Genomic DNA, 22,918 nt, shown 5'->3' with positions numbered 1-22,918 from the left:
GAAACATTTTTGGATCTTTATCCCGAATATATATATTTTTTTAATCAGGAAGAGGCTGGGGGGTCAAATGGGGGGTCAAGGCATTTTTTGGCAGGGTCTTGAGACCCCCCAAGACCCCCCCTGGCGCCGCCCCTGTGTGTACCTGATAGCAAACAAATCTTTCTAATATGATGATTTGCTGCTCAAGAAACATTTCTCATTATTAACGATGTTTCAAACAGTAGTGCTGCTTAATATTTTTGTGGAAACCATGATACTTTTAATAAACAAGCTTTACTGTCATTTTTGATCCATTATGCTCGCTGAATCAAGTTTAATTTCTTTAAAAAAAAATCATGCTAACCTCAAACCAGTAAAACGATAATATCTCAAAATCCAGCAACATTTGTGTATACATTTTTAAAGGAATATCCTCTGTATAGCAAAAGTTTTTTTCCATTGTGACACATCTGACTTTTTCTGAAGATGATAGTCTGTCTCACTTTGAGAATTTGTACGAAAGTAGGACAAAGAGAGAGAGAGGAGAAAGAGGATAGGACTTAACTGAATGTGATTATTTTAGGTAGACAGGAAGATCAGTTTCCACTTTCCCCCTCTTTTGTCCTTGATCTCCCTCCCTTTGTATTCCCAACCCTCCTTCTCATTCATCTGTTCTTCTTAGGGAATCTCAGAGATTTGGTTGGAGAGAGAGAGCTGACTTGTGAGTCTCAAATCAATCAGGTTTGTTTCTTTTTCTTATTTTTCTCAGTCCCCACGATTTGCCGACATCACTGGGTAGTCTCTCTCTCTCTCTCTCTCTCTCTCTCTCTCTCTCCCCCTCTCTCTTTCGCTTTCTCTCCCTCTCTCTCTCTCTTCCACATTTATTCTGTCCACTGCTTGCATCAAGCCAGCTCTTGCTTTCCTCTCCTCTCCTCCACTCCACTCCACGAGGATATTTCCTCTTCTTTCCATATCTGAACATATTCCTGTTTTCTGCTCTGCTTTTCCTTCATATCTCCTGGAATGTGGCACTCTTTGGCTTTCACTCTATGTGGGATCTCCGCTTTGATCCAGGGTAGGTTCTTCACTATGTGCACGTAAATGCATGTTAGTTATATATATATCTGTGTGTGTATGAAAGAATTATTTAGGAAAGAGAATGAAGGCAAACATTTATAAGAAAGCAGCAAAAGATCTTGGGTTTACACAAAAGATCACGGTATTATAATTTGTTTTTGTTCTTGCATATGTGCGCTCTCCAAACCTGTTTGCCTGTGGGCAACCTTGTGCCACCAGATGTTCGTTTTTTTCAACCACTGTTGCAGTCGAGAGAGAGAAAGAGGTAAAATCAGATGGAATCAGAGGGAATGAGAGGCAGAATGAAACAAAATTGCTTTGCCATGGAGAATTAGAAGCTGCACTCATAAATTGTACCTTCTCTCCCCCTCCTGTCTCCTCTCTCTCTTTCCCTCATTCATTCCTCTAAATCCATGAGTACATATAGACTGCATGGAGGTGATGGAGGCACAGAATGCATTTTTAGATTCAGAACACCAGTTTTGTTGTTGACATGTTGCTGCAGTGGGATAGAAAGAAGGAGTGTGTGTGAGTGTGTGTTGCTTGTCTCTATTTTATTTCATCTGTCTGTCAAAAAGCAGAACTTTTATTTGGGTTGTCAGTCTCACACCAGGCCATCTGGATTCGTCTCACGTACATTCTCTTAATGTTTAATTCTCTTTATAATTTTAGAATTTGTGTCACACCACAGAATATTCCATGTCTTCATGTTTTCACAGTTGCAGAAAATGTAGTGTTTTGATGGAAACGTATAGGTTTCTGTATGTTTCACCAGGGATCCCACTAGTGTACTGTAAATGTTCAAAATAATCGTAAGATCTACTTCTTATTCTGACTTAGATTTTTTTTTTAAAGTGGTCATATGATGCGATTTCAACTTGGTGCATAAAGAAGTAAAGTTCTGTAAAGTTGCGAAGACTAAAGTCTCAAAACCAAAGAGATATTCTTTATAAAAGTTAAGACTCATCCACGCCCTCCTAAAACGCGTCTTTTAAACACACCCCCATCTCTACGTCATGTTGTGGGGCAACTTGTTTAACGCCACCCAAATGTTCACGCGTAACTTTCTTTCTTACTGTAGTATTGTTATTGGCGCTGCCGGTATGTTGTGGAGATGCTGTGCGTCGCGTCAGGACTTCCAGTATCACAGTATGGTGAGGGCCGTAACATTTCAGTCACACGCTTGAGGTATTCAGCCAATCACAATGCACTGGATAGTTGGCCAATCAGAACACACCTCGCTTTTCAGAACGATGAGATTTGTAAAAATCAACACGCTTCAGAAAGGTGGGAAATAGAGGATTAACAGTAACGTAGATTATGTGGAAAATAAATTAAGAAAATGTTTTACCTTAAACCGCATAAACACATTGGATTACACCAAATACACAACATCATATGACCCCTTTAATACATTCCTCTGACCTAAGTAGAGAATATACCGATATTATTGAAGCATTAACCCTTTCTTTTACCACAAAGTATTCATGCACTTTTCTGAAAGGTGTCTTGTGAGGTTTGTTTTTTTTAGACAAATAAAAGAAAACAAACTAGAGACATCTTTGAATTTTATACAGAAGACAGGAAGCTTTTGCATGCGAAAATGTATTGCATTTAAACACCAAACATTTTAAATGTGTCTGTGTGTGAAAGTTTGATTACAATTATTTCTCATCAGAATAGGAAAGTCATGCAGTATCAAACTAATATCTCTGTGTTTTTTATTGTTAAGATTGGCCTTGAGGTCTATCGGACTCCAAACAGAACGTTAATTATAAAAAGCAGGTAGATGCTTAATAATCAGCACATACTTAGTTTAAATTAAAACTATCATTCTTCAGATATTTCTGTTAATGGTTCTTATTATTTACTTGCCTCTACAGTAAGTTCAAGAAATTTTTTATCAGAATGTCGAAAGCAATAAATGCCTACACCTTAATGTTTCCAGGGTTGATATTTCTGTTTTTTAATGGAAATGTAAATGTAAAATAATTCCCAGATAGAAGGTTATGGATATAGCAGAGTCATAGACATGCAGTAAACATCAGTGAAGGACCTTTTGAACTATGAAATGTAATTATCCTTGAATATAAATTATTTCTTGGGTCCAGTTACCCTTCTTGGTAACTGTTACCCTACATGACACCCAGACTAAATTCACACATTTGGTACAGATGTGTATGTGAGTGGAGCATGTTCATCTAATTCTGTCAATCACCACAAGGGTAAATGCTGCTTACTTCACTGATGTAAACAATGGCATCCCTCCACCTTTGTTTCTATTCAGATTTTCTTAACCTTAGTGATCATCTAGTCTGGGGGTTTTCAGCTTGTATGCCCTTTAGGGAATGTCTTCTGAGAAACATTGCTTAATGCTTTTTTTTTTTTTTTTTTTTGCTAAACAACACAGAATGGCCCTGAAGGATTTTTCATGTCAGTAATGCCTCAAGCTCTATATTCTCTTTCCATTGCTGCTAGTGGTCATAGTCAGTTGAGAATGCCAGTGGGAATCCGATATTAAACCTGTTGTTGTGGCTGAAGGCTAGCACTGTTTTTCTAGTGTAAATGAGAGTAATAAATTCAAGAGCTGGTCCTTTCTTGCCTTTAACCATTAAATGTATTCTCTTGCATTCAGTCATACCTTTCCACACATGCCATGCACACACACACACACTTCACACAGTTTTTAATCCTCTTTTCTGGGGTTATTAGGCAGAAATAATTGAATTTTTAAACTCTGGGCCTTCACAGATGTACTTCTTAAGAATTTCCAACAGCAAAATTTTAAGTAAAAGCTAATGACATAAATTAGCAATTGGCAAAGGTTGCTTTAGCCCTTTTACACTTCACCTTTATTTCAGTCCATTATTTTCTCTATTGCATATTTTATCTATTAATTTAAGTCTATTTATCTATTTATATATCCATCCATTAATCCATCCATCCATCGTTCTGTCGTTCTATGGTTGTGTTCCATCGTTCTGTCTGTCAATCTGTTATGTTATCAATCTATCTGCGTATCGTTCTGTCTCTGCTCAGTGAAGAAATGTCTTGATTTGAAGTGTCTGGTATGTCTCTGGGCTGTACAGTACACTCATGTCTTTCTGTCAGTGTCGGTGCAGGGTCCATACCAGCGGACCCTGCTGAAGAACCTCCTGAAGGATTATAACCGCATGGAAAGGCCTGTTGCAAACGACTCTCAACCTCTCACTGTCTTTCTGTCTATGAGCTTGATACAGATCATGGATGTGGTAAGTCACTCTTTTTTTACCTTCTTGTGTGTTATGGAGTATGGAGTTTATCTGGTACCCCAAGGTGTATTTTTGTCTGGGTTCTCTTGTCTTTAAGTGGCATATTTTTAATGACATATCAAATTATGTACAGTATACCTCTCGAACGCACTACATACTGCTTTCTGAGCCTGGCTGATATTTTGACCTGTTTCTGTTTCATGATCTTCTTTATCTTTTCGGCTCACCTTATTTTCCTGCCACCACCCCAAGTGATGCTCTTTGTTCAAAATATATATTGTTATTTTTCTAGAGCTGAAAATAGTAATCTGTTATCAGTTTTCGCTGGCTGAATTTTAATTTCACTCCCTAAGTGGCATTTACATTTTTCATTTTGTGGCATTTATCTTTAAGCACACAGTTGATTTTGAACTCTACTCTAATTTTTCTTGGTCATACAGGATGAGAAAAATCAAGTACTGACCTCCAATATCTGGCTCAACATGGTAAGCCACAACTTAGTAGTTAGTAGCCTTTTGCTTAACTAAGTGACCTAATTATATTCCAGTATATCTAATACATCAGTTCTTCTGGGTACAGTACAAATTTGTAGCATAATGGTGATTCCACTTGATGACAAAATGAAGGACAATCTGGGTTACAGAGAGGCACTTTTACAATGGCAGTGAATGGGGCAAATCCATAAATAAATACTCACTCTATTAATAGTAAAGCAATAAAATTTGACAATGTAACTCTTAAAGATACTTTAAAATTAATAATTTAAACAGCTTTATAGCTCAAATAATATATGAATGTCAACAGATTGAATGTTTTTACTTTTCTAAAATGATACACTTCTCCAAAAATCTACCCGTTCACTTCCATCGTAACCTTGATTTTTGCTTCACGAGTCAAAATATGAAATCTACTGTATTAAATCTGGACTTTCAAAGCATACTGATGATGGCTGACACAGTTCTTTCTCTGTATATACTCCTCAGCACTGGTATGATCATTACCTGCAGTGGAACCAGTCGGAGTACCCAGGTGTCAAAAACCTTCGCTTCACCACTGACCAAGTGTGGACACCAGACATCCTGCTCTACAATAGGTATAAGCATTTGTATTATTGAAACTACACATTTCATTACTATTACACTGAATAGTATTAATATGACTGTGGCGAGTGGGGCGGGGCCGAGAGGCGTGGGAACGTGGAGTGAGGCCAAGTGTAGTGATTGGAGATGAGCTACACCTGGCCTCACTCCTCGTTCCCACGCCTCTCGGCCCCCCCCCACTCACCACAATGACTTTGTAAGGTGGTTTTGTTTTGCTTTTTTTCCTTGGATTTATTTCCATCTTGTGTGTTGTATATGTATACTCATTTTCTTAATTGTATGTTGCTTTGGAAAAAAACGGTTTGCAAAAGTGAAAACAAGTATATGTTACATCCCTCAACGAGATTTGAGTAGATAATTGCGGTGATCATGCAGAGAGACACTTCAGAATAAGAGGAAAATCCTTCAGTGAAGTGATATACTCTTTTTATCTACAACATCGAAAAAATCTGTGTGTACTTGGGCACTGTAATCAGCAGACGTTAGTTTGTGTGCATGTGTTTGAGGACTGCAGTATTGGGGCCATCATTCAAAGTGTACGGCTAAACAGAAGAGCAGCTACAGATCAATGAACTGAAAATTTGGTCCTTGGGCAAAAGCAGATCGTTTAGTCGAAGAGCTGGTGTCCAAACAGCCTATTAACATCCTTCGCTGTCGACATCCCTTTTTTTAATTCAGAGCTGATTCACATGGGAGCTTGCTACTACATTCAATTTAATCATGGCCCCAAGCTAATTTTTTGGAAAGGACATTATTCATTCATACCTTGTTATAACCTTATGAATCAGAGGAGTCTTTTCCCACATTTAATCAAAGCCCTAAATCTGATGACTGCCTAAATTTGCATCAAGATGTTGTCATTATCACTGTCTCTGAATGTTAATCATGTCTTTGTCTTAAAAGAAAAAAAAAAAGATCTTGGAGCTGTGGCTTAGTAATTATTGAATGTGAAGATTGATTTTTGGTGTTCATGGTTTGATTCTGGCTTGCAATATTTCCCTGATAGCCAGCAAAAAATACCTAATATATGCATCCTTTCTCCATTTGCAGTGCAGATGACGAGTTTGACTCCACATTCAAATCGAATATTGTAGTGAACTCCAGTGGCTACTGCAACTACCTGCCTCCAGGTCAGTGTGAACGCTTATGCTTAAGGTTTATGGTACATATAATGATAAAAGCAATAGTAAGCTGCGGTTCATAACACAAAAACAGCAGTGGTGTTCAAAGTAAAGTGTTAAGCTATAAAATTATTTTGGATGGAAATAAACATAGGAAGGCAGCAGGAAAAGGTCACCTGTTTTATGGGAAGTGCAACAGTTGAAGCACACCTGAATATTGTCAGTAGAAATGCAGTCATGCAGACAAAAGGATATAATTTTTAATGCCGTTTAAGTATTAAAGAGTTTTCTGCATACAGAGTATGAAAATCAAAGAAGCCTCTTTCATGTGCCATAGTAAATGATGGTTCATGGGTTATCAGTTTATAGATGTGCACATCAGAAACAGGGACGTTTATGGTGCAAAAGGAAATGGAAAGTTCATGAATTATGTTGCAGCTACTTTATTTCCTCTGAGAGCAGTAGTGCTTAAGAATATGCATTGCAAATGCATATTGCATTTATTTTTGGAAAACTGAATGAGAACAGAAATTTCTCTTTGATTAAAATATATGCATTGTACATAAATACAAGCTGAAGCAATGGCATGGTTTTTCCAGTATCACAGATTCTTCAGTTTATGTCTGTGAAGAAAAACACATATTTTTAGCTCTCTTACATGCATATGCAGATTCATGCAATGCACTAAAGCAGGAGTCTTTAAATAACCCTCAGATTCGCTGCAGATGCAAACAAACACACATTTGCTATAACGAGCAGATCGTGCCCCAGTGGCTTGTATTTGCACCTCACACTGATTTCATTGCAATTTATTGCTGCTTTTCTCTTCTTCACATTAAAGTCATCCAGTCCCTCAGTAGCAAACAGAAATCAATTGCCCTTTTGAAGTCAAGTCAGGCAGAGAGACGAGGAGAGAAAAGAAGCAGGGAAGAAAGCGAGAAATAATTCTAGAGAAAATCTCACATCTCGTTTTCAAAAATATGTTTATTCTTTAGTGGCTTGTGGGCGTGAACAGATGTTGGTAATCCAGGGACACATACACAGACAAAAAAAGATGTTTGGTTTATTTGCTGCAACTGTTTGTCCTGGTGGCTGTGTCAGTGACACTATGCACATGGATGATGATAACAAGCTTTTCCACATTTGCCATATTTCATGAATTTGATTGATTATCTCTAATGAGTAAATCATATAAAACATGTCCAAAGTGAATTTTGTATTACGAATATTCGTAATACAAAATTCACTTTGGACATGTTTTATATGATTTACTCTTTAGAGATGTATTGCATTTAAAGAAACTTTTCGCATTTAATTTTAAATCGATTTAAATAAGCAAAAAAATAAATAAATGTGGGGTGTTCGTAACTGTCAAGAAAATAATTTGTATATATATATATATATAAAATATATAATAATAAAAAAATATTATATATATATTTTTTTTATAAAAATTATTTTCTTGAAAGTTATGGACACTGTTATTTAAATTAATATAAATTATAAGCTATAAACAACTAAGACATTTTATAATAACTGTACAATTGATCACAAATATATATATATATATATATATGAAATTTCTGTTCATATATATGTTATAGTTTATATGCTATAAATTGTAGAAGGTCTTGGTTTAATTGTCATAAAACACAAATTAGGTAAATAAATAAATAAAACAATAAAATAACAATAATAATAAAATAAAATAAAAAAACAATAATGCAAGAAAGGCTTGGTTTTCTTTCTATTTAACTGAAATGTGACCTGCAGAAATTTTTGAAAGCTTGATTTCTCAAAACTCTGATTTTGAATGATATGAACATGGTTGCTATAAGTGTGTTGTGAATCAGAGACTCGTTTAGAAGTAATCTGCAGTCAACAGCCTGTGCAGACAAATTTAATTTCAGAGTAGATTACCCTTTTCTAATATTGACTCATCCGTATTTTGGTGGCATTCTACTGACAGGAGTTGCCCTGTAGTGCTGGTGACTCATTTTCCTGACAGATTTAAGGCAAACTACAGTGCCTACGCAGAATCATGGTGTGTATTTTATCCATTTTGTTTAGTTTAGCAGCGCAAAGATGGAACCATAGTGGCAGTGACCAGTGGAAACTACATCAATATTACATAAATGCCCAGACATATGAAAACGTGATTAGCAGGTGTCTTCGAGCTCATAACAGGTTTTTAGCATGCACCAGCTGCTTTCAGGTCTTCCCTGCATTATCTTATTCAATATTTTCAGCGTCTGCACTGCTTGCCCCATGCCTCTCCTCTGAAGAATCCATTTAGCAGGAGTGGGTTTGCTAGCTCGCTAGCTGTTCTAATTGATTAGCTTTTAGGATTAGTCACCTGGTTCCCTAGAGTAGAAGCTGTCGACATGCAGAAGAAAGGAAGCAAAAATCCAGCAGAGATCTTAGGCGCTTAGACTGAGCTGTGTTTAAGTACAGTATCGATTTAGATTTGGACTGATTTTAAAAAAATCACCTTTGTGCTCTGGATAAGACTTCTCTAAATGCCAAGATACCAGAGGAGGTTTTTATACACTCCAGGGGTCTGGTTACCAAAGACTAAAAAGGGTGTCAGTTTGATTGATTTTCAGTGGAAGGACATTTGTGATTGGGAAACCTTTGGAAATGCAGTACTGGCTCATTTTTATAAGTGAGTCAGACACTGACTCCCTCCACTTTAACTCTCAACTGGCATTGGATCACAGCTGCGTAGAAGATCCATAATTAGGCTAAAATCTAATTAGTGCTGTTTTATAAAGAAATAAATAATTGCTCATACTTAGGGTTAGGGATTTAAACAAAAACTCTTGGGTATATAAAAAGGCACTGGATGTTGCTTGTTGATTAGAGCTGTGCTCTTTCTAAGTGAATTTTTATACATGAAATATATATATGAAATACTGACATGTCCTGTCATGAGAACAGCTTTTAATTTTTGTCATTATTATTATGCATGCAGCATTTATTAACTCTACACTGAGTACCTACCTATCACCCTACATATATATAAATTGCATATGTGTAAAAAAACAAAACATATATATATGTATTTATTTGTCACACACACACACACACACACACACACACACACACACACACACACACACACACACACACACACACACACACACACACACACACATATAAACTGGTTTGAAACTAATAGATATATATTCAACCTGATTATTTAAAGTATATAAGTATAAAGGAGAAGAAGAAGGTTCTGGCTTATGATTGTAATATGATCAGGCCAAGCATTTTCAAAGTGGTTACATTTTTTCTTCTCTCCACCCCCCAAACTGGGAATTGAGATCCTGGGACCATTTTCAGAAGACTTTCTGGTCTTCATCTGGACCATAGATTAAAGAGAAACTTCTGTCTCAAATCAGAGGCCCAGCACAGAGGTGAATTATTCAGGAATCTTCTGAAGCAGTGTAGATCAGTTTGAAGAGGATGTGGATGGGGTCAGTACAGCAAAACACTATGAATGACCTGAAAAACACTTCATCTCGCGAAATCAATGTTTCTCTTTTTGTATGAAATCTGTTTTATCATCTTTTTTTCAGCTCTGGAAACTCTTTTCAAAGGCTTAAATGCAAGGAAATGAACAGCATGTTCTGTTGTTTTGAAAAGCACTGAAATGCTTTAAGTTAAGTTCTTATGCTGTGCTGTAACTGCTGTTTGCTACAGAAGGCATGACTATTACTATTGCTCATTTCAACAAACTCCTAAGCCTAGCTTCACCCTTATTACTTGTGCTGCGGACATGAATGATGATACATGAAGGATGCATGTGCGTTTTTTAATTTGATAACTTTTTAGCTTTTTTTTAGGGCCATTAACAGAGCAACCCTAATTTAGAAAAATAATTGTGCTACAGCTTGGAGTTTGTCAGTTAGTCAAGCACAAGCACTGCTCACTTACATCTGTGGTGATTTAGTCCTTATGCTTTTAAATATGTCTGCTGCATGAGAAGCACTCGTTCAGAAGAGACTGTCAAAGGTTCAGGGTGTAATTTTTTCGGGCAAATTTGCTGGATTGTTCAGTTAGTGTTCAGAGGCAACATAAGCCCCATCGAGCTTCCCTGTGTTCCATCTCAAGTGGGATTTCTTCAATAAATCTGTAAGTGTACGATTAGGAAGCTCTTTGAGGCAGTGGTTTCAACTGCTGTGTGGTAAAATAACGAATTACTCTTATTAACGTTCTAATCCGTATCTGTCATAATACTTCTTTTCAATATTCAAAATGGCTTATTTGCAAGCTGTTTGAAACAATAAACGAGTTTATCTGCCTAATTTGTGGTATTTAAACTTGAGTGAGTCTATTTAGTTGCTGGTTTCTGTGTGTGTGTGTGTGTGTGATAATACTGAGAGTGTCAGCCTGGTTATCTGTACAGTGCATAAAGGTCTTTATGTAATGGTGTTTCCCAGGGCTCTCGCATTTCTGAATGTGTATCTTTTAACTGTCTGGTTGTACTTCAGTGAAAAGGTCAATTGAATTCAATTTCGAGTTGGCTGCTGCAATTCAGCGCTGATGAAGAATTGCTGTGGCATTTCGAGGCAGTACATTCGTCAGATAGTTTAAATACTGACTTTTGCTCACAATGAAAAGCACAGACATTTTTCCTCAAATTTGTTCTCTTCATCCCAGGTATCTTCATGAGCACATGTAACGTGGATGTACGCTGGTTTCCGTTTGACATCCAGAAGTGCGAGCTTAAATTCGGCTCGTGGACGTTTGACGGCTGGCTGCTGGATCTCCAGATGAATGAGGCTGATATCTCAGGCTATATGCCCAACGGAGAGTGGGATCTTGTGGGTGAGTGAACAGAGACAACATCCCTTGTAAGCTTCTCACAATCAAGCAAACGTAACACCCACAGGCAGTTTATGACGTGTGCTTTCCGTTCCTGTAGTAAACGACAACGGCTCAGGCAATGCATGCAGTATGCATTTTAACCATTTAAGCATGCATCTACCAAACTGACCTCTCATGCTTAAATGGTTAAAAAGCATACTGCATATTTTTTTAAATATTTTCATAAGTATGTCGTAAGTACACGTTTAAAGCTTACAGGTTTGAGGATTCTTGCCTGCTGTATAAAACAGAAATTGCTTCAGAATTGGAAAAGAAAATATCCAGCCCATCTTGTTAAATTCATGTCCATTCATATTCATCTGATGAGCCTGTTAGTATTGAAATGAATTCAATTCAATTGAGTGGATAAGAGGAAGCGGACTGGAAAAACATCTTGCACTGCACAATTCTCTCTCTCACTGACTCTCATTTGCTTCTGTCTTGCTGTGCGCATCTGTAATATCATGCTGTCACTCTCTTGAACTTTTCTTGAACTTTTTTAATTGTTCAGTGTACTCACTTGATATTAAAAAGGCCTAAATTGTCAGTTACATAAAAACAGTACTTGGTTTCAGCTGAAAACAAAAATAACCCTTGATTAATTGTTGTTATTAATTGTAATTTTAACTGGTCTCAGATTAAAGATGATAAGCTGATCAAGAAGAAGAAGAGGTCTGTCAACCTGAAATATTTACTTGAAGTACACCCGAGGAGCAGAAATTTCAATAATTTAACAACACATTCACATCTTGACAGTTTTCAGATGTTGGATAAATGGTAAATGGATAAAATCTGTAATAAAAAAGTGGTTTATTTTGACTGTGTAGCTGGACTTTAAAGCGAAAACAAACCTTTAACCTTTTTTCAACCTATTTTTAATGTTTTCACATTATATTCACACAGGTGTTTTAGGAACCCAATCAAACGGAATGATATTACTGAATATTTAATATATTAATAACTGAATTTACACTACAAGTTACACTACTAATATTTACATCTTCAGTTTTTCACTTTCAAATGTTCAAACCCTCAAACTTTAAACATATTAAATCCTTGAGGTTTGTTTTTTTATATATAAAAATGTGCCATTTGCAAATGTGTAAATAAGTTAAACTTGCTGCACAAACAGAGATGCAGTTTGCGGCATTTACAGTAAATGCTCTAAGACGGTGAATACAGTAGATCACATGCACCCACAAATGTTTATTTTCATTTTTCATTTGGTATAATTAATTATTAGCTTTTCATCAACTCACAAAACTCTTGCAGTTCCCTCACAAGCCCCTATTTGTGTAACCATGCTAGGAATATTTCACCCAAAAATGAAAATTGTGTATTTTTGTTTCATGTTGTCCTAAACATGTTGTTCTCTTCCATAGAACATAAAAGTTTTTTTTTTTTTGTATTATGTGCCATTTATTTTCATATAGCCGTATTTTTCGGACTATAGGTCCGCATCAGTCCAAAAATACGTCATGACGAGGAAAAAAACATATATAAGTCGCACTGGACTATAAGTCACATTTATTTAGAACCAAGAACCAAGAGAAATCATTACCATCTACAGCCGCAAGAGGGCGCTCTGTTTTCAGTGGTATTGCGGCTGGAAATGGTAATGTTTTGTCTATTGGTTCATTACTCTTAGTTCATTTCTCTAGGTTCATGTTAAATTAATTTTGATAAGTAAGTCGCACCTGACAATAAATCGCAGGACCAGCCAAAACTATGAAAAAAAAGTGCGACTTATAGTCCGGAAAATACGGTAATGACACTGACTACAAGAATGACACAAAATGCAAAATATTTCGGTCTGTTCCTCACTTCCACTAGTTTTGGTTTCCTGCTTGCCTTTTACGCTTTTGAAGGGCTACAGAGGACAGTATGAAAAAACGTTGAAGATCTCTAATGATGTTCAAGACAAAAGGCTGATGCTCAGTCGTGGAGAAGAATAACTTGCTTCTGGCTGCATCGGCTGATTAGGATGTTGTTTTTTCTAGTAGATCGGCATCGGCTACTCTTGAGGACAACAGCATCTCTTTGACCATGAGACCAATCCACAGAATTCTTTTCCCTTTATCCCTCCTTCATTACATACTCGTTTTTCTCCTCACATGCTGTGTCTACCCAGGTGTGCCGGGCACAAGAAACGAGCTGTTCTATGACTGCTGTAAAGAACCCTATCCAGATGTGACATTTGTGGTGACCATTCGCCGACGGACGCTCTACTACGCCTTGAACCTTCTCGTTCCCTGCGTCCTCCTTTCATCCATGACCTTGCTTATCTTCCTTCTGCCTGCTGACTCCGGAGAGAAGATTTCACTAGGTATTATGAAAGAAAGACAGAGAAAGAGAAATATATTGACAGCTTATAGAAGATAAGAAAAAAAAAGGGGAGATGGCATCGGATTTAAAGACCTTCAATTTTTTGGAGTTAGATTACATAAATGTTTTAAAACTAAACACGATTGATTTGGAAGAAAGATGTTGTATATTTTTGATGCAGTAGAAAAAATTATTCCGCAGCCTTGTCAAGTTGTAGACACAAGACAGAGAGCAGGGACATGCAAAAGAAAATGTGTGGGTGCTCATTTCATCGATAGCGTCTGATTGTTTCATGTCGAATGAACTCTTGGTTTATATCAAGGGCTTTCATCATAGTTTTCTTTTTAACTCTCTGTCAAGAGATGTTTGCCATCAAACAAGAACTTAGACAGTTCAAAGAAGAGTAAAAACAATCATCAGAGATGGAGTGGAAAGAATTTTAGATATGTCTTTCAGGAAATGTAACGAGGCATGAACTGAAGGGTTTTCACAGTATATATGTAAAGGAGACGTGAGAAGACTTAGCTTAGCGCAGCCAAAGAGAATGGAAAAGAGGCAATGAAGGGAACTGCTTTGCTGTACACTCATATGGGCAATTAATCTATTAATGTAATTAAAGCAGTGTTGAGTCAATGTGTTAGGAGAAAGAGAGAGAATGCATCGCACTTTCCAGGAACATGGTCTGCAATATTGAAACATCTTTGATAGATGTAGTAGCAGACACTAGTTTAAGGAGAGACCACAAAAAAATTCAAACATACATTTTATAAAATAAATGTTTTTTATAAAAAGCATATATTAAAGGGATAATGATTTTTTTTTTTAATTGTCATCAATTTAATTTGAAGGAAGTGTTTTACCTGTATTTTGACAATGTAAGACATGTTCCTGGATCAGGATCAACATTACTGTCCAGAAATGTAGACTAAAACCAATCTCTACCCCTAAACCTTACCCTACCCATCATTTATGCCTAAAATCAGTGGGAAATGATAGTTGATTAATAAGGGTGTAGTAGCACTTATTTCTGATTGTAAACCTAAAACAGATATTTCCTGAAAATGTATCCCTAAATTCTGATTGGTTAATTGAAATGTTGTTCCAGGATCAACAAGGATGTTGGTCCAGGAACATGTTGTACTTGGTGAAATCACAGTCACTGAATTCAGTTAGTCTTAATTGTGACAATAATTTCTTTGAGTGTTCATTATGCCAAGATAGCAGTTATAAATCTAAGCAAAAAAACATATGTTAGAGAAGGAGTCTGAGTGAGACAGCGGAAGCAGATTTAAACAGCAGATAGAGATGGATGGATTGTGTGTGTGTGGGGGGAAGAGATGGATAGCAACCGGAGAGGGAGGGAGATGACTTGAACTGAACTAAAGAGCGATTGAGGAAGAGAAATGGCCTGATGCAATTCACTTTATGTATCACTCCATCAAGCCCTGCAGTGCTGTCCAATCAGACCCAATCAAATTCTGTCAAGATGAGTTACATCCAACAAGAAGCTGTGCTTGGGCATCTTATGTATTGCTAATGTCACAAATAACTAGAGATGCTGTATAATTTGGCATCTATTTTAGTGGTCAACTGCTATTGGTTTTTCAATGGAAAAGATTTAATGCCTAGGAATACAAATATAAATACATGTATGAATATATATTTGAATTATTATTTGTATTATATATATATATATATATATATATATATATATATATATATATATGTGTGTATATATATATATATATATATATATATATATATATATATATATATGTGTGTATATATATATATATATATATATATATATATATATATATATAAGACATACAAAAATTTGCTCGAATTAAATAAACCTTAATTTCTAAAAGTTTGTCAAAATATTTGAAAAATTAAACTTATATATATATAAAATGGCCAAATTCTGACCAATTCTTTGACCTGGACCAGTAAACATCTAATATCTGGTTATATGTGTTTAATTATTTATGCAATTATATGTATGTTTTACGCAGCCTATTTTTTTTTTTTCTTACCTATTCACAGGTATTACAGTGCTACTCTCATTAACAGTCTTCATGTTATTGGTGGCAGAAATCATGCCAGCAACCTCAGACTCCATCCCGCTAATAGGTAAAGCATGCATGTCTGTGTTTGTGCATATTTTAACATATTTTAAAGGAAATGTTCATCCAAAACTGACAATTTGCATCTCGGATTGCCTGAGAGCGTTTTACGTGTGCTCAGATGCACACATTGCACCACTGAAGAACAAATCGCTCTCCATTCTGTATCACGGCCAAAATCCCTGATCTTGGCAGCCAGACGCTTGGCTTCTCATGGTAATTTGCAACATGGCTCGTAAAAGACCGCTAACTGGAAATGATGAGCAGGTCAGGAGAGAGAAGAGGCAGGAGAAACAAAAAATGAAACTGACCTAGACATAGAGATGATCCTCCAGGAAAAATAAATAAATAAAAAATTCCACCCCATGTTCACTTTTCCCACCCTCTAGTGTGAAGGCCCTCTGAAGCTGCAGATGTAATCTGCAGAAATGCACTTGCTGGAAGAGTGTTCACCCACAGCGCTTTGTCTCTCCTGTCTGTTGCTCCTCTCCTTTATGACTGAGTTTTTATGGTTCACTCATCTGTTCCTCATTCTGCCTTTCTTCCCTGTGCAGGTCTTTTATAATCAATGCCCTTTTTTTTTGTTACATTTTCCCTGGTTTTTACTAGCATGACTGGATTGATAAAAGGCTATCCTACTAAGAGAGTAATAAATTAAAGGTTTATGCATTCCATATCCTCTTCCTTTCTCTGTTTCTCTCTCAGGACAGTATTTTGCCAGTATAATGATCATTGTTGGAATGTCAGTTATCGCCACAGTGGTTGTGCTCCAATATCACCACCATGACCCCAACGGAGGGAACATGCCCAAATGGGTACGTCTATTCACACACAAACACTTTTTTAAGCAATCAACAATGTCTCTCATGTCGGCTGCATTGAAAGCAGTAATTTATCTATGCAATGATAATAGAGATAAAGCCAACAGTAGAGGGGATTAAATGAGTAAATAGGATGCAGATGGATATAGATCTGTGATCTGTCTGCGTTGATGAACGACCGTATTTGAGCGTTCTGCAAGCCAATTAGCAGCTCAGCTGATGTGCCCCGGTCCTGCTGATCGAATGCCATTCACTTTCAAAGCCAAATGCAACAGCAATAGAAAGCTGACAGGTGTATTTACTCAATTAGACTACCATTAATTAAATAATATTTTCAATGCTATTGTATGTGAATGGTAACTAGGTGTCAACATGTCAAAAAAGCTCAAATTTCAATGATATTCTAGCCCTTAGACATGACTTAAATTAAATTAAAATTAAAATTAAATTTATGCATTTAGCAGACACTTTTATCCAAAGCGTCTTACAGTGCATTCAGGCTATCAATTTTTACCTATCATGTGTTCCTGGGGAATTGAACCCCCAACCTTGCACTTGATAGCACAGTGCTCTACCAATTGAGCTACAGGAACACTAACAATTTTTTTTTTTTAATTGTTTGCCTCAGTGCTTAGAAAAGTAATAACACATCTCAGTTGCACAATTTGAGGATTAATACTGAAGGTTATAGGTTTATATAATCTCTAACTCAAAGTATGAGCAATAATAATAGTGACATGCTTGCCTGAGCACAGCGTCCTAGGATTGTATCCTGGGATCAGCTTTTAGCAACATTCACACCCAATACTCGACATGTGTAGTTACTGAAAATGTCCTCTAAAGTCAGGGCTCAAAAGAATTGAAAAGGAAAACTCTTTCTCTGAACAACCTGGAAAAAGGTTTCCATAATAGCAATGGTAGTTATCTTACGATCTAAAGAGCTAAAAAGAGTTCAGAAGAAGACGGAAAGGTGGATGGATACTGATCATGCTTGACAATCCCTTGAGAGCTTCTGGACCTGTATTTATAGAAGAAGATGAGAGAAACATATTCAAGTCCATCTAGAGTGTCTTGGTAATGCCTGTTCTTTCATTTTATTATTATATATTGTCTGATTCATTATATATTCTGAAAGATTTGTGATATTTCACTAGTGGCACTGCTTTTGTTTATGATGTTTTGTTTAACATGTATATCGCTTGCGTTAAATTTTCTTTTAATAAACCAAAAAGTGTGCAAATATGCCAAAGAAGGTCCTAGCTGCTCAAACTGCAGTTTTTCTGCAGATGAAAGCAGTGAAAACCCCACTAGTCGTACATTTTATGCCTCTCCTCGGCCAGGACTTGGCGGTGCAACTGAATAATTCTAGTTTGTCAACACTTTATCTCGCTCTGCGTCATAGTCATTGCTGTCACATGTTGCTGTTTAACAACTCCTTTCCTTCCAAAACTTTCCCCCTCTTGACTTAGCAGACACTAGCTAGAACTGCATGGGTTATTGTGCTTTATTTGTTCAGACAGTGCTGTATAACCTTTAGTTTAGACTGTATGTGTAGAGCATGTTCAGTGCATGGTTCAAACAGGCTTGACACGCTGCTGTGAAATGCATGCTTCCTCTTACATAAATACATAAAATCATGCCAAAATGGTTACATAATGGATAATAGGCTATTCTTAACCTGAAGGAAAAGAATGGTATCTCCAAATATCTCAAATTAATTACACATTTGTATTAATTCAGTTTCCTTACAGTATCCACAACCAGCAACACTGGAATGAGTAGCACTAAGAAACCCAGATGACTTTCATGGGTCTAGCTTCCGGTCTCATTTGCGTCCAGCTATTTTTATATTTTTATTTTTATTATTTGAATCTGTTATCTTAATTAAGAGCACACTGGTTTGTAGTGCAAACAGTTTTACTGTTTACTGCACGTTGTTATTCTCCTCGTTATTTACATATAGCGGCTAATGAAACTGAAGTCTCACCCATAAGCTAACTTCCGCGTTCAGGAAAAAGGTGGATGGTATATTTTATCACTCAATGTTTAAAATTTAAGACAATAAATTAACAAATAAAAAAAATGTATAAAATGTTTGAACACTTTAATGACCTATTCTCTTATACACATGTCTGCCTTCTCTTAGGTTCAGCTAGTCTTGCTCCAGTGGGTGGCCTGGTTTTTGCGTATGAAGCGTCCTGGTGAGAGTGAAGACCCTGAGCGCCCTCCTTGTGCCCCTCACTTAAGACGTTGCTCTTCAGGTTCCCAGATCGGCAGCCTCCCAAACGCACCCGGTTCTGCCTCTGCAGACCTCCACCACCACCACCACCACACGTCCTCTACGCTACACCCCCTTCATCCCCAGAGCCTCCTTCAAGCGGCCGCTAGCCACCCCCACCATCTTCACAACCAGACCAACAGTGCTAACAACAACGGCAACCTGCTTTATATCGGATTCTCCAGTCTCGACGACGCTTCTCCGCCATCTTTGCTCGCGGAGTCTGTTCAAAGAAACAGCATGTCGGGCGGCCCTCGTCCTGCGGTGGTTTCTCCTCCAGCGGTAGGCTCCAGTCCGCCGCCTCACCTGCCCTCACAGTTCTGCAGCCCTCCGCCACCTCCCGCTCCCAATCTGGAGGCGACAGGTTGTCCCAGCACGGTGTCCGGTGGTGGCGGAGGTTGTTCTTGCTCGGGGACCAGCAGCGGAGGAGACCCACAGCTTCAGGCTATTTTAGACGAGGTGCGATTCGTTGCTGATAGGTTCCGCGGACAAGATGAAAATGACAGCTTGTCCGAACAGTGGAAGTTCGCTGCAGCCGTTATCGACCGACTTTGTCTGGTGGCATTCAGCGTTTTCAACATCATCTGCACCATCTCCATTCTCATGTCAGCACCGAACTTTGTGGAGGCAGTTTCCAAGGACTTCGTCTGATTGCTTCGTTGGAAGCGAGCGTGCATTCAGGAAACTTGGGTTTGACCGTAAATGGAAACTATTCATTTCCCTAACTTTTTTTTTTCCAAGACTGTGTTTGGAATAACGCAGAACCTTGAGGTCTGGATCGAGAAGGCTTCTGAATGGCTTATGTCCTGGATATTTAAGGGATGCTCAGGCATCTCAAACCAAACTATGATGTTGGGAGAATGCTAAAGACCTTCACTGCAAGGTGTTTGTAAATGACAAAGGGGTTAGTTCGGAATAAAATGAATGAAAAACTAAACATAAAAAAAGTCAAAACCTGATTACTGATTTTTCAACTGTGTCAAGCGCCTCTAAACCCCACCAGAACCACTGAAGAATGACCTGTCGTGTTACTCAAAACTGTGTGACATTGTACATCCAGCACAGTGCAAAACTTCTCTAAGTTGTCAAAATCTATTTTGGTAGTCTCCATCTATGGGTAGGCGAGGAGAGAGGGAGGGAAGAGCAGAAAAGACCGAGAAATATTGATAATAGTGACAGATGTGAGGTGAATGGCTCATGTAAACCCAGATAAAAAAACTATTGTCTTAAAATAATGGAAAAGGTACTTGTTTCAAGGACAGATAGGAGCGTTGGAGAACTTCTAGGAAGTGTGAGTTTCAGATAATGGAAAGATAAAGCAGAAGTGAAAGATGGAATACCCCCCAGAAGTGGACAGAGATGTAGACCGATGGAGAGATTAAGGCCTCACAAGAAAACGAGGCATGAGCAGAACAAGGATAATGAAAGACAAAATGAGACGAGAGTGTATTAGAAAAAGAGACACAGTCAGCGCAAAAGGAGAGAAGGATGGGCTGAAGAAGTGGTTCAGACAGCTGGAGAAGAAAATGAAAGAGTGATGGACAGAAACAGACGGGGAAGGCGGTTGAGGGGTAAGTGAGACTCAGCAGCATTTACTGGCAAGAGGAAGAATGGCTTCGCAGCTTGAGAGAAATAGCGCATTATGCCCCCAAAAAGCCAAACAGTTAGTGCATCCGTCACAAAACAGATGAGGAGAGAAAAACATAGTGCAGAAGGGAAGTGGGAGAGAGTGTGGGAAGAAAGAGTATTAATCCCCTGAGAAATGGCACAAAGACAGTGGAGACATCTCTCCCTTCCTCTCTCCCATCATCTCTGTGAAATGACAGACAGTTTGAGGTGTTCAGACAGAGATGATCTTATGAATATCTTAGTACGAGCAGAGCCACAACCACAGTAACTGTGCCCTGATTCTCTACTGTTACAGAGTTATTTGAGGTAAATCTCTCTTTCTTGCTCTGTTTTCCCACTTACTCATACGGTCCTACAAATGTTTGAAAAAAACTTGGGGAAAGTGGGGTTTTGCATAATATCAGCATAAATACTGATCATCTTGTTATGGCTTTGCATTTATAAGAGACTTAAACAATTTAGTAAATCAAATATTAATAAATTTAGAACACGCACCTTAAGCTGTTCTTAACCTGTTCCCTGTTTGGTCTGTCAATAAAATCCATAAATGCTATAAAGGTGCGCTGATCCTATATAATCTTCAAAAAAGAAACTTTTAATTCAGCAATAAGGCATTACAATCTGTTTAATTCAGCAATAAGGCATTACAATCTGTGAAAGATATTTATTACGGTATGTAATCAAAAGGAAAATAATTATTGTTGGTCTTCAAACATAATAGAAAGTTACTTCAATGCTTTCATGCCAAGAAATAATTTGACAAGGATTTGTGCTGACTTTGTCCAAAACCCAGCATTAAACTTTAGAGGCTGTGTTTTTATATTCCACTGTACCGCTTTTCTGTAGTTTTCCATGTAAACATGCGCTAAAAGGATGTTTTACCATTGTGATTGTGTCTCTTTTGCAGCATCTCACGCATTGCATTGCATTCTAAAAATGCAGCCCTCGAGTGATAAGTTCAACTTAAAAAAAAACATGTTTCTAGGCATTTTCTCATTTTTTTCGAAAACGCATTCTGTCAGAATGGCCCCTTAGATAGAATGCATTCAAAACTTTGGAGGGTGCTGTACAACCAATGAACGAAGGAGAGTGATACCATTTCAGTTGGTTTATTTACAACTTTAAAGCTGTTAGGTGTAATTTCAAAAGGAATTGAAAAAAAGTTTCCTGACCATTCCAAAATCTCCTTAATTGTTGGTCAATGCTATGTTTTGTCTTGTATCATAAATTGTATTTCAGCTAAAGTCATGCAAAATATGTGTTGTTCAGATGCACAGGATCCATACTGATGAGTAATCAAACAAGAGATGCCTCTAAAACATGACTGGCTGTTTTAACTGTGAGCCAGGAGTCACATATTGACCATTATGATTAGATCACTCCTGTTCATTGGAAAGCACTGGAAGCTGAGGTACGTGTTTACAGTACCTGTTTTTACAGTTGGGTTTGTTGATGCTAGTGGTGTAGAAATGAGTTGTAAATAACCTGGACTCTTTCTTTGAAGGTAGAGAGGATATAGACAAGTTTGATAGAAAACAAGATTATTGTGTTGTTGAATGCGTGACTTAATGGGCCCTGCCATTTACAGAAAAATAGAAATAGAGTTGTACAAAATGAACAATTCACAGTGAAGGTCTTCAGAGAAATGACTGAAGCATTTATGGTTTTGCACTGAATGGACTGTGTACTGTTAAAAAAATCTGCCTCTGAGGCCAGTCATATTTCAGGTGAATTTTAAAGAATTTTTTTATGTGAAACATTTCTGTTGACACCACATAAATGTGGTTCTTACAAACTGGTTTCCGGGTCTTATTGCAATTACTACTTTATTGCTAGGGTCATTATAGCAATTAGTGGTTGTTATGGTATTAATTAAAGTTCATCCAAATAAGTGCACGCTGCCAAAAGAATGTTGCTGCTCGCTGTGCTCTTATAAAATGCCAGCCATCTAATCTAAATGGGGGACCAAGCAAATTACTTTCAAATTTCTCTCTCTCCGATGCAGACACAAACCATTTCCCATCTTTGAATAAAGTATTCTTTTCTAATATACAGTATGTGCTTGCTTTGTCATTTCATGGCTGGCTGTAGCAAGCAAATGATTCTCTTACATGCACAATTAAGGAAAATGACAGAGCTGAAAATAAGTGCAGGAAATGACAGTTGTGTGACTGTGTCGGTTTCAATATAATTTTTTTTATGTTTTTATTTTTAAATAAAACTTTCATTCATGTGTTCACATTATTTCCTACGATTAAATTAATATAGAAATAGGTTGTCAAAATAAGCAACAAAACATATTAGAGACTATATCTTTCACTAATTAAGTAAAGCAATTC

General features: G+C 37.3%; 1 protein-coding gene across 1 annotated transcript; it reads left to right on the top strand.

The window, feature by feature from the left end:
- Positions 1 to 1,002: 1,002 nt before the first annotated feature.
- LOC113062227 (neuronal acetylcholine receptor subunit alpha-7-like) lies at positions 1,003 to 22,666 on the top strand. The gene is made up of 10 exons (XM_026231933.1): positions 1,003 to 1,054; positions 4,168 to 4,307; positions 4,748 to 4,792; positions 5,291 to 5,400; positions 6,458 to 6,537; positions 11,194 to 11,361; positions 13,532 to 13,726; positions 15,772 to 15,858; positions 16,557 to 16,666; positions 18,819 to 22,666. The coding sequence occupies exons 1-10, from the start codon at positions 1,003 to 1,005 to the stop codon at positions 19,599 to 19,601; spliced, it is 1,770 nt and encodes a 589-aa protein (XP_026087718.1). The 3' UTR covers positions 19,602 to 22,666.
- The last annotated feature ends 252 nt before the right edge of the window (positions 22,667 to 22,918 follow it).

Source organism: Carassius auratus, chromosome 44 (assembly GCF_003368295.1).
Source record: "Carassius auratus strain Wakin chromosome 44, ASM336829v1, whole genome shotgun sequence".
NCBI lineage: Eukaryota > Metazoa > Chordata > Actinopteri > Cypriniformes > Cyprinidae > Carassius > Carassius auratus.
The sequence above is the reverse complement of the archived record's forward strand: the minus strand, read 5'-3'. Positions and strand labels throughout refer to the sequence as shown.